The 12,258-nt window shown below is 55.6% G+C and overlaps 1 protein-coding gene across 3 annotated transcripts; it reads left to right on the forward strand.

Moving 5' to 3' along the window:
• The first annotated feature begins 1,945 nt into the window (after window positions 1-1,945).
• COMMD7 (COMM domain containing 7) lies at window positions 1,946-7,909 on the forward strand. 3 transcript variants are annotated; one of them, XM_072879357.1, is made up of 9 exons: window positions 1,946-2,171; window positions 3,586-3,639; window positions 3,736-3,841; window positions 5,444-5,500; window positions 5,580-5,617; window positions 6,195-6,285; window positions 6,409-6,458; window positions 6,975-7,023; window positions 7,537-7,909. In XM_072879357.1, exons 1-9 carry the CDS (start codon window positions 2,022-2,024, stop codon window positions 7,611-7,613), a joined length of 672 nt encoding a protein of 223 aa, XP_072735458.1. In that variant the 5' UTR covers window positions 1,946-2,021; the 3' UTR covers window positions 7,614-7,909. The 3 variants fall into 3 exon arrangements, with proteins under 3 accessions (XP_072735458.1, XP_072735459.1, XP_072735461.1); XM_072879358.1 differs by having other exon boundaries at window positions 1,958-2,171; window positions 3,739-3,841; XM_072879360.1 differs by lacking the exons at window positions 1,946-2,171; window positions 3,586-3,639; window positions 3,736-3,841 and adding an exon at window positions 3,951-5,080.
• The last annotated feature ends 4,349 nt before the right edge of the window (window positions 7,910-12,258 follow it).

Consider the following 12,258-nt stretch of genomic DNA (forward strand, 5'->3'; position numbering starts at 1 on the left):
TTAACTGCAATTATTAATTACACTTAGGAAAATTTACATAAGGCCATATGTAATATTTTAAAGCCAGAGAGGAATATTGTGTTCACACGTGCTGGCATCCCGTGCTACCCAGTCCATACATCTCCCTGAATGAGTTTTAATTAACCATTTTTTAGACACAAGCATATCCTGTGCTTTTAAACATGCTGATGAATTGTTCCAATGTGAAAAATCTGCGCCTTGTTTCAAGGTGTCTGAAATATTTCGGGTCAAATCCTGCAAGCACCCCCACATGCCATTTTTTCACCTCAACAATCCTCTTCAATCGAGGTACATGGTTCCACCCTGTGTACGCAAAACAGAAAATCTCCCAGCTGGGCCAGGAGGTGGAGGGAGAAGAAAAGGAAGCGTGAATGTTATTTCCAGCCAGACCACCAGTAAATATCTCTTAACTCCTCATCATTAGTGCTACTTTGCTGCTTAAGTCCTTGTTTATAAACCACTACTGGGATATCTTCACAATGAAAGGCACTATAAAATTTCCTATGCTCTCATTTGCCATTGAAAGTGTCAGTAATAAAACAGAAGCCTTGTGGGCTGCCGCAGTTTTACCTTCCACAGAGGCTTTTATACGCTGTCCACACGCCCGGCAGCCAGTGAACACCTGCCCAGATAAAACGGATCAGACCCATTCACACTGATAGTGAAGTAACTGCTGGAGAGCTTATTTTCCTGCTCTTGAAAAGCTGCAAAATAGCAGCTTAAGGCAAGGGAGTCCTGAAGCATGCGATCAGATCAGCTCCATTGTCCCCAGCAGGAATACATCCAGATTTCTGGATCGAGGCCTTCCTCCCGAGCACAAACAGAAACAAGGCCGCCTAACAGCGGGCGAGAAGGCGATCTTAAACTCACCTGCCTTCCCGCACGTCTCTGAATCAAGGAGACCTCCTGCTTGTGCGTTATGGTGAGAAGCGGGTTAAAATCTCCCCGTGAAACCCTGACCCCTTTGACATCTAGACGCTTTCTGTCCGGGCTGCGCTGCCTCTTCACCTTCCTTACCCGAACCCTGGCCATCCCACGGAGCCCAGCCGCGGGAGGTGACCTGCTCGGTCCCCGGGGAGCTGCTCTGCCCCGGGCCACCCGTCACCGTGAGCCTGTGCCAGGCTCAGCAGCGGGCAGTGCTGGGGTGGCATCCAGAGGGGAAAATCACACCCGAGTTTTGGGTCCTAAGTGGAATTTTCAGGGGAAAAAAACCCCATTCACCCTATAAACTCTATCTTTTAAACAATTTATTTTAGGGTTTTGTACAGAAAACCAACTCACACTGTTCAGCCGTCAGCCAGACCTCCACGCCCCAGGTGAAGCTTAAGCCTCCGCACACTGTGGGCACCCACGGCTCTCTCCCTGCTCGCCTGTAGTCCAGGCTCCACGCGTACCGGTGATCGCATGTTTTACTTCCCATAGAAGTGATCAAGTGCATAAAATTAAACGCGTGGCCAAACATCTCTAGGATGGACATCTTGGTGCGATGAAGAGTGAACATTTATTGGCACAAACACACAGACATATACGTGTACTGCAGCTCTAATTTTGGGGTTCTACCGACTAGCTTTGCGTAGGAAAGCAAGAGGCCGTCCCAAACCTTCCCATCAAACGTAACCGTTCCGTACGACTGAGCAATGGCGCACGAAGGTGTGCGGGAGGTGAACCCAGCCGCGCTCCCCTGCCCGCGCAGGGGCAGCTTACGGACTGCGTGGCCTTGGGGCCTGCGGCACAGCACCGCTGCCAGCCCTGGGGTGGGCAACCAGGCAGGCCAGCCCGCCGGCCGCCCGCCCGGTGCCAACCGGCGGCTCCCCCGGCGCCGTGGCGGGCGCTCGGGCTGCGGCTGCAGGGGCCACCCCGGGGCGCGCCGTGGGCCGGGCCGGGCCCAGCAGGGGATGGAGGGCGGCGGGGCCCCACCGGGTGCCCTCAGCCGCCCTCCTCCGCCGGCGCGGGGCCGGGGCAGCGGGGCGGCGGCGGCGGTGCGGAAAGTGCGGCCGCCAATGCTCAGGCTGGGGCGGACGCCGGCGCCGGGGCCGGGCGGGGCGGGCGGAGCCGCGGCCGCCGCCATGGGGCTGCTCAACTTCACCCGCGACCCGGTGCCGGAGGCGGTGAGCGGCGACATGCACAACCTCAACCAGCTCAGCGCCCAGGTGGGGCCGGGCCGCGCCGGGCCGGGCCGGGCCGGGGGAGGGCGGGGAGCGGCCGCGGGAGCAGCCCCGGCCCCGGATCCCGCGGGGCCGACGGCTCCAGGGCAGCCGCAGCCGGCCGGGGCGAGCCGCCGCCTGGGGTGCCGGGCCCAGCTGGCCCCGCAGGTCCGGAGCAGCCCCGGTACCGGGCCTGGTCGGGCCCAGCAGGCCCTGCACCCCCAGAGCAGCCCCGGTGCTGGGCCCCACGGGGCTTCCAGGCCCCACACCCCCAGAGCAGCCCCGGTGCTGGGCCCCACGGGGCTTCCAGGCCCCGCACCCCCAGAGCAGCCCCGGTACCAGGCCGGGTCAGGCCTCCAGGCCCCAGGGCCCCTGCTGGGTCTCAGCCCGCTCCAGAAGGGAACCGCGTTTCCTGGTGTCTGAGGCAGGGCTGCAGAGCATGGCCCCCTGCTCGGCGGCACAGCCCCGCTCCTGGCCGGGCGAGCCCCATGCACCACGGGAGCTTGTTTTCAGGCTGCAAGGCGTTCCTGACGAAGGGCTCACGTCGTGCCCTGCGTGGGCAGTCGCGTCCTGTCGAGCACTGGTTTTTCTCGGAGGGACTGCATAGCATTCGGGTTGTGATTGCCACCCCACCACCCTCCTGTCCCGGCCGGCGGTACGCGTCTGCCTCCGGGTCACCGACACACCGGGTGTGCAGCCGTGTCTCAGAAGCTGGTTCAGCTTGGGCTGAAGTTGGTGGAAGAGCTGTGGCTTTTTTAGCTCAGCTTGCCAGAACCGTGGGTAACAGCCCGGTGCCATCTCTGTTAGACGGCTGACAAGGAGGGTAGGACAGGATGAGCCACATGCAGCAGCGGGGCAGCCAGACATACCCAGAAGGTCACGGCCAGCACTGGTGCTGGCAGAGGAGGGAGGGTAGCGGTGCTCTGCCCTACAGACAGGCTCTCCAGCCCTGCCAGCTGCACCCTCAGAAAACTGAAGGCAGTGACTAGACCTTTAACCAGTTCTTTTCCTTTCCCAAGTTAGTCTGGTTACCCCATGGGGTTTCTGAAACATGAGACTAGTCGTTCGCATCTTTTCCCACTCACAGTTTTTGGATTACACAGGGTAGAACAGCAGCTTCCGATTAGCCAAGAGTCACAAAAGCCCTGTGCAGTGCCAGCTACCAGCTGCTCAAACCCTTTGAGATGCTCTGAAAAGCATCCATGAGAAAATCCCATCCATAGGCATCTTGTAAGGCCGAGGACGGGGGTACCTTACCAGGAAGGGAGGTCAAACTCTGGGACCAACGTACTGGGGGCAGGCGGAGCTGTGTCAAGGTGGTATATCACCACCTAGTCATGGTGGCGATGGGGGTGGCGAGGTGCTGAGAAATGACACGTGCCGATGCCCAACTCCGTAACACTGTCCTGTTTCTTCACAGCAATTCTCAGCGCTGACTGAAGTGCTCTTCCGCTTTCTGACAGAGCCCAAGGAGGTGAGGCGTGTGCAGAACACTGAGGAGAAGTGTGTGAATGCAGCTCTGGTGAGAAACGTGCAGAGATAAGATTGTATCGCTGCTCTTTCTCTTGAGCAGGTAGAAAGGTTTCTGACTCAGCTCTCAGATTTTGCCACCATGAATAAAATCAGCTTGGGCCCCCTGAAAAACATTGTCAAAAGTATTCTTCTGGTACCTAATGGTAAGTGATACATTTGCATATGCTACCCTGAGGCCAACTATCACATCCATTCCTGCATGCTGCTGAAGTGTGTCTTCAGAACTGCCGTGCACTTGGTTTGCACAGCAAGTGCTAATGGTAGCTAGTGAATGGCTTAGCGTTTAAGAATCAAAAATTCTTCTGTTGAAATATCCCTGTTTAGTGACTTGGGCTTTGTATTCTTTACACCCTGCCTGCACACACATTTCACAGGCTTAACTAAACTCACTTAAATATCTATGCATTAAGTGCAAGCACAACACTGTGACAGTGCTTGGCTTAACTCGTACCTGTAAATCCATTTTGCCAGACCAGCGCAGCCTTATGTTGGCACTAAGTCTTTGTAGGGACTTCCATCCAAGTGACCCCCTACTGTAATTCCTACAAGGACAAGTGCTGTTTGGGACAGATAAGACAGTGTACACATCCCTCTAGAGTGGGCTGGAAACCGGCATAGCTCTAGGCCATGTAAAGGAGACATCTGTCCTTGCAGTCTTGTTTTAGAAAAACACTTATGTGTCCAGCAGTTTCTCATCCATAAGTAGTGGGGAAGAGGGCAGGGGGATTCCCCTTGAATACCCCAGGCTCCAGCACTTTAGGAGCACTCTGATGTTGTGGCTGCTGTTTGACATAATGCATCAAACACCTCCACTGCGTGTTCATCCCATTGATCCTTCTTGTTATTAATAGTCCCTTGCTACTATCCTTCAGTCCTGGGTTCCCCGGAGCTTTCTTCACAGCAGTGAAGCCACGCACAACTGTTTCCTGCATTTGGTCTAAATTTTCGTTCCACTACTTCAAGCCATTTCTTCTGTCCAGGAGTAGCAATGAATAATTTCCTTTCCTATGACTGTCTTGGGGGTATTTAACGTGGAATTGGCATTTGCTCCCTTCCTGATTCTGGCCTAGGTGCACTCAGTCTCGTCGTCCCTGTTTGTGTGCTCTGGCTCCAATCCCAGTGTAACTTTTCCTTAGCTCTGGGATGCCACAGACAGTATCGGAACAGATTACAGCAGATAACTTTGCCTATGTGCTGCACAGACGGAAAGCCACGTGGGACTGGCAGTCTCTTTGAATTTATGAGATTCCTGCTCTTGGCTTCAGAGGACAGAATCCTTGTAAACTTCCATGTGCTGCCTGTGCCCCAGAACAAAGGAGGCAGGCGCAGCAGGGGAAAGTGTTATATGCACACGTTCACACCCATAATCCAGAACACAGCAGGTAGGTCAAATTAGTAGCCTGCCAGCCTTAACAGTTCTCCTTTAACAAGCAAAGCTTCTATAGGAGAGAAAGCAGCAACTTCAAAACACAACCGCTGCTGCCGTTTCCATGGGTACCTGCCATGAAATCTCCCTCTCTCGCCCGCACTCCCATCGCCCGGACTTTTAAAGCGCTGGGCATCTGCAGAGATACCGGCAGGCACAACCGGGTTGCCTATCTTGAGGAGCTGTGGTTTGTTTCAAAACACAGTCCAAGAACAGAGGCTTTCTATCGCAGGGTCTCCGTCCCTGCGTTTATTTGACTCAGTAAAGATTGGTTTGACTCTGTAAAAAGTGATTTTGCTTCTTTGCATTGTTTATTCAGGTGCCCTGAAGAGGAATTTGTCTTCCGAACAAGTCAGAGCAGATTTTATTGCTCTAGGTAGGTCACCTGACTTTCACTAAATAAAAGATAATTAATATTTATCACATATAGTAATCTCATATGGTTTCCCCCACAGGCCTCAGTGAAGAGAAAGCCAGTTATTTTGCAGAACAGGTATTAATATATTTTTGCTTGTTTCTAAGCTAACAAAATGACAGTCCTTGAGTGGGAACTGGTAAAACCCCGCTGTGATACTGAGATGTGTCAGCGCTTTGGGTATTTTCTTCAAAACCAGCTCAGAATTTTGAGCTGAAGACCCTCGGATAACTGATAAGGAACACTTTGCCTAATGATACTTCTGGTTTGCCGTGGCCTCCACCTCATCGCTTTAGTGATTCCTGCACTTCTGTGTGGCTTTCATTTGATTGTTTTTCTGCTTTGCATGCTTTGAGCCCCGGGGTCATGCAGTTACATGAACACATGACTTTTTGTGCAGATATTGTTACACTGAACCAGTGTTAAAGCAAAAACAGTGCGTTTCATTTACAGAAGTGACAGGGCAGATGGAAATCCTAGCAGGACTCAAACATCTTTGAAAGCCCTCCCCACCCACATTAGTTTGCCCCTTTACATACCTCCACTTTGGGCTTCTGCCATCAGTCCGCCTAGTTTCCAATTTATGTTGAAATTACGGGTAACATAAATAGAGGCCTCTCTGAACTGATTGCTTGTGTGTCTTTTGCTCTTGCAGTGGAAGGTGAATTCCCCCACCCTAACACGCCTGGCTGTTGGTCAGACGCTGATGATTAACCAGCTGATAGATATGGAGTGGAAGTTTGGAGGTAATGGAGCTAAAGCGTAAACTGAAGGGGCTGGGAAACCCAACAGCAGCTCTCAGCTAAATAACTTTTTATTTCACAGTTTAGCTAACAGGTTATCTCCCTTCTCTTCTTTCTGACTCACAGTGACTGCTGGGAGCAGCGAACTGGAAAAAGTGGGAAGTATCTTCTTACAGGTAAATCTCCTACATCAGAGAGTTCAGGTTGTAGTGCAGTGAAGGAGCAAGCTGCGACCAGGCATGTGGGAAGTACTGGCTGTGAGAGGAGCCAGAGGAAGGCTAGAGCTCATAGGAACAGGCTCTGCAACACTGCATCTGCTTCAGTCTTCTGAGTGCAACTGCCAGCAGATAGCAGGCACACTGCGATTTGTTTCTCTTCTGAAGACATCACGTATCACAGAAGCGGGGCCCACTCTGAAAAGCTGTTCAAAAAGCTCACTCTAGCAAAGGTCACGCTGTCTTGGGGAGGGAGGGGAAATGTGATCATTTATAAGGACTTCCAGAGATCCTCCCAATGCCCGAGGAATCTGTTCCTACAGTGACACTTCCCAAAAGGCCTGTCAAAGATGTGTGTGCTTTGCAGCAGTCTGCCCGTCTGAAACTCCCAGCAGACTCCTGTGCGTCTGTCTTTTCATGGTGCTCAGAATACAGGTCTCTCTGAATTAAAATACCTCTGCTTTTTCTTCCCCCAAGCTGAAGCTGGTGATTAAAAAAGGGACCCAAATGGAAAACGTGTATATAGGTGAGTTAACAGTTCTGTAAAAGCAGCGAGCACTTGAGTATGTGAAAGCGGAGCAGCAGCTCAGAGCTCCGGGGCGTTGCGGGAGGTGGGGAAGCTTTGGGTGCGGACGCAGCAGGGGTCAGCGCGAGAGCGTCGCTGGTGGATGCTGCAGGGCTCCTGCCCTCGCCTCTCCCCACCGCGGTCACTCTGGGAGCAGTGAGGAACACCGACCGTTGGGCAGTCTTCCCACCTTTGCGTAAGTAAATACAGATATGCCACGGAGCTGTGAAAAGCGGTCAGAGCAGCACGGCAGATGAAGAAAATAAACAATTCCCGAGTGTCCGTTGCTGTTAGGAGAATCTTAGCCCGGAACCCCGCGCAGCCCAGCTAGCGTAAAGGAATGGCTGCTGAGAGCCAAAGTGTCTAATTCTGGTGAACACAAGTGGCTCTGCGGTAGCACCAGGATGGCTTTTCCAATGTTGGAAGTGTAACCTGAAATCTAAGACTTGATGCCTCTTTTTTTTTTTTCTGCAGAGTTAACTTTGCCCCAGTTCTACAGTTTTCTGCATGAAATGGAACGGGTCAAAACCAGCCTGGAAAGCTTCAGCTGAAACTGCATGGGCCTGACCCGACATCTGTCCAGGATGTTTAATTTCTCCTTGTGGGCCTGCAGATCTGCTCTTTCCCAGCTAACACCCTTACAGGAGAAGCCAAGGCTGTGCAACCACCAGTGGTGTCACGGCCCAGAAGGACCCACCAATCCTTCAGAACCTGAAACTTCAGCAAGCGTTTCGAAGCAGCTGCAAGTCCACTCATCTCTTTTTTTATACTATTATGAGAAATTGTGGTCAGAAATACACAGATACTTGTATTAAAATAGCAAAGAAATAAACCTATTCCCATCCTGCTCTGTTTGTATCAGAATTGGATTTTTTGAGAAAAAGAGGAACCGAAGCAAAGAATCGTTTTCAAACTTGGAAGAATTAAGCAGAGAGGACAAGGGAAGTGAGGAGAGCGCCTAACCTGGTCAATCACTTAATGCTCACTTCCAGGCCTCTCACTGCTCTTGTATTGAGAAGTGGACTGACTACATCCTTCCCAATCATGCCTTGTTATTGAAAAGTATCTCCGTGGTGGACGATTTTAAATCTTAAACAACCAAACATCTGCCTCCATGCACAGGGGGAAAAACATCTCAGGGGGTGACTAGATAAATCCAGTTTGTGTGTGCTGGGCTCTAGCGAGCAGCTCTTTAGTCGGCAGTTTGTGTGACTGCACAGGTAGATCCAGCCCGTTTCCTTCGGGACATACATCCAAACCGCATGAAGCGCCGTTAGCTCGACTCCAGCTGTCTAACAGCGAGGGTGAGCTCTTCATCGGGAAGCAGAGGGGTGCCCCTGACCTGACACGGGGGCAGTGGAAGATGTTACGGTCACCGAGGTTCCTCCGGTGCCGGACCATTTAATTGTCCAGTGCCTCTTGGCAACCCAAGCTCGCTGTAACCTCCCACAGCACAGAGCTGAACGAAGCTCCTCTTACAGCGCGCTCCGTCCGCTCCTGGGATTTCCCCAGGCACCTCCGTGTCCCTGACGAACTCAGCAGTTACAGCGGAGGGAACGAACTGCAGCACTGGGATAAACACCAGTAAGATCCTCTGCGTTTCCAGCCTACACCCGCAGTCATTCACTGTCCCGTGGCATCCTGGAAGCCTGTTGCGGGACAAGCAGCACTGCAGCTCCCTGTGCATGTGTCTGCGCCCCGTTAAAGCCGTGCACAGAAAGAGAGTTTCTGTGAGAAAGGAGTCGCAAAGCTCCCTGCAACTCAACAGCTTTGCCCGCAGGTTTTCAGCTTGCAGAAAACCCAGCAATTTTCTGCACTGCATTTCATGCGGTCCTGCATGAGCAACTAGAACCGATAACGAGTATAGGCTAAACTGTGTGTTTGGGAAACAGCTCGGGGAATCCTGTTGGCAAACCTGGGGACAGTATTTGCATATTTATTTTCCCCGTGTATCAGGCCATTCACAAGCATTTCAAGCTTTATAATGATTACAATAAAAATAATTTTAGAAAATAATCTGAAATAACGCCCTGCAAAACATTCCATCTTCTTTTAGGTGGCAGGAAAAGCTATTTCAGGGAGGAAGAAAATATCCGAAGGGCAGCTTTCTCAAGACAAAAGGAATTTTTTTTGCTTTACGTTGTCTGCTGCCTGTTCCTATTATTTCTCCTTGCCCTCCCAGTGCCAGGGCGGCACCACTCAGCCCTATCCAGTTATGGCAGGAGGTGGACCACGGCGATGCCGGAGAAGATGCCAGGCTCAGTTGTGGGTCAGGAATCTGCCGCCCCCCCGCACTCCTCCTCCTGCCCGGTTGGGATTAAGCCGCTCGGGGCTGACGCACGCCGCAGCGCGCTGACCCCAAGCGCATGGGTCACCTCCATGCTGCTCCATAATCCCCACGGGCATCTCTGATCGGCGGCATTAGAGAGCGCTGCCGCCATGCCGCTGGGACGCGGTGTGACCTTCATGCTGCCACCAGCGCTCCCCGGTACCCTGGGAGCACCCTTACATCCCGCAGCCTTGGCTGAGCGTGAGCCGAGCTGGCAGCCCCAGCAGGGAAGGGGCACGGGGAGGGACCCGGCTCCGGCAGCACTGGCACGGAGCGACACCAACCACGGGGGAACCGGGTTGCCTTCCCCATCGTGCTGACCAGGGGCAAGCACGGTGCTGGGAAACACGGCGTGACAGCCGTGCCTTTCCTGCGCAGCGTGGCCCCGGCTTTGCCGCGTTGCCACCAGCGCGCAGGGTGACAGTGAATGCCCAGACCCCTGCGCTGGGGCTCGGCAGGCGGCGAGCGCAGCCACGGGGAGGGTTTGGTGGGGACCGAGACACAGCCGGGAGGGAAGGGGCTGTGGCGGTGCCCATTTTGCCCGGGTTTCCGGGCGGCCCCCGCGGTGCTCGCTGCGCTGCCTCTTCCGGCTGCCCGTCAAGCCCAGCCAGCCGAGAGCTAATCTCCACGGGACAGCGGGTGCAGGGGAAACAGGGGCCTCTTACAGCTTGGGGTGAAGCTAACTGTACTCCTACAGTGGTTTGCCTCCCCGAGGGCTTTCTTGGCCCATTTCCTCTGGGCGCACCGTGCCGCAGCCCCCCCGTTCCTGCCCAGGCCCCCGCTGCGGGGGTGGGAGTGGGGGGACGACATGTGGGCCCTCCCGGCTCAGCCTGGCCCCGAGCGTGGGGGCTGCAGGCAGGCAGGGGCGGCTCCGCTGTGCTGAAGCCGCAGCACAGTCACCCCCTCGCACGCTTAGATGCTTGTGCAGCCCCGCTTGCCACAGTGGGGACCCTCTGCCACCTCAGGGACCACCTTATTGCACCCCAGCTGCCGGGCGGCCTCTCCTGAACCTGGGGGAGACAACAGAGCGGTCCCCAGGCGCCAGGCTGCAACGGGTCCCATGCTCCCAGGCATCCCACACGCTCATCCCTGCCAGCCTCCTGCGACACCACACCAGAGCAGCCAGGAGACGGGGGCTGCGCTCGTGGGGTCTGTCGCTTCCCGGCACCAATTCAATGCAGTTGTGATTCTCAACTGTGGCAGATGCTAATGACCGAGGGAGCCAGGATGTTTTCAGATGCGGCATCTTCTCCCCACTGGAAATGCCGATGCCGTTCCCTTCACGTGTGAAGGAGCCCTCCGAGCCCCGAGAACAAAAGCCTCGGTGCTGCCCGCCGCCCTCCCCCTGCTCGGAGGTGGCGGAGCAGACACAGGCTCCGCTTCCGCTCCCGCCTCGAGCCCGCAGGCCGGTGGGGAAGGAAGGAACCAGGGCTTGCTGCCTGCTCTGCCCGACCTTGAGCAGGTCGCATGGGAACCGGCAGAGCTCCCGCAGGAACCCCCTGCTTTCACAGACCTCGCCAGGAGCCACTCCACACCAAGGGCTTTGAAAGCTTGGCGTCTGTCCCTGTCCCAACTTTCCTGTTTGCAAAATAGGGCAACAAATCTCAGGGTTGGCCAACAGCTGTGGATGAGCCGTGGCAGGGGAGACAAGCTGGGGAGAAGAACCAGCAGGCAGCGGCCCTAAGAGCAGCCCGGAGGTCAGCCTCATGCCAGGCAAAGCCTGCAGCTTGCAGCGAGGGCGCAGCGTTGAGCCTGGCCCAGCTGAACACCAGCCCTGGGGGAAAGGAAAAGGCGTTGCCTCCATGATGGCGTTAATCCCACACAGAGCAGCGTGGCTGATGAAGCCAGTCCTGCCCCTCCTCGCCCCACGCTGACAGGGACCTGCTGGGGGTGCCTGGGGCTACCTGGGGCTCCCACGGCCCATGCTCTGGGGAGAGGCCCTCGGCGTCTGCCTCCCTTACTGGGAGCAGACGGGTGAGCGCTGCGCTCGGCGCAGCACCACGCTGTTGCTGAGGCCACGTTCCCCAGGAACAAGCCCTCAGCCTGCCTTGGGACCAGCTTCTCCTGCACCCGCCCTGCTCGGTACAGGCAGGGAGGCATCCCACCCTGCCTGTGAAACTGGGCTGCTGCCTCCCATTCTTGCAGGAGGGGGGGGGGTGGGAACTGGTGGTGTCCAAGGCAGTGGAAATATTCCTAGCATGTCCTCTTCTCCTAAGCCTTGCCATCTCTCTAGGCACTTCTTTGTCCAGGCACACTAGGAACAATTGGGGTTGCTCAGCCAGACCGCAGGCTGTCGATCAGCAGAGCGAATGAATGCTCAGGCATAAGGAACCCATCTTCTTACGCAGCACGGGGAAGTGGCCACCAGAAACAGGGCCCGTGGCACAACGGCACAGGCAGCAAACAATTCCTGGGCACCGGCGCCAGTACCAGCCCCGAGAAGGGCGGCGGGAGCTCACTAGCCCATCTGAGAAACAGCAGACCGGGAGGGGATCACCGGGCTTGCCCAGACCCCACCGTGGGGCTTGGGGCTGCACAGTTGGCACAACACGGATGTCCTGACAGCCAGTGCTGGGGTCCCTGTGCGCACCCACGTTGCCAGCCCTGACCCCAGCCCTGAGTCCCTGCTCTGCAGGCGGCCGAGGAAGAGCCGAGTCGCAGGGGCCATTCTGGAGCCCAGCCCAGAGAGGAGCCCCCCGAGCTGTGGGGTTGGGGTCGGGGCTGTGCCGGCCCCTCACAGCACTCAGCGCCCTCGGGGCAGCCCTATCCGGGACCGACTGCAATTGCTTCCCTTGCAGGCGCAGCTTTGCTGCCAGCACCCCGACCCACCGTGACAAACCCACCCCGTCCCCAGCAGCCCGGTCCAG

The sequence above is a fragment of the Ciconia boyciana genome, chromosome 14 (assembly GCF_034638445.1).
Source record: "Ciconia boyciana chromosome 14, ASM3463844v1, whole genome shotgun sequence".
Classification (NCBI taxonomy): Eukaryota; Metazoa; Chordata; class Aves; order Ciconiiformes; family Ciconiidae; genus Ciconia; species Ciconia boyciana.

Excerpts from the sequence above, each read along its gene's own strand:
- COMMD7 (XM_072879357.1), top strand. The coding sequence starts at position 2,022 with ATGCTCAGGCTGGGGCGGACGCCGGCGCCGGGGCCGGGCGGGGCGGGC. Across the intron at positions 5,501-5,579 it reads AGCAGATTTTATTGCTCTAG|GCCTCAGTGAAGAGAAAGCC; the intron begins GTAGGTCACCTG and ends TTTCCCCCACAG. Across the intron at positions 7,024-7,536 it reads AATGGAAAACGTGTATATAG|AGTTAACTTTGCCCCAGTTC; the intron begins GTGAGTTAACAG and ends TTTTTTCTGCAG.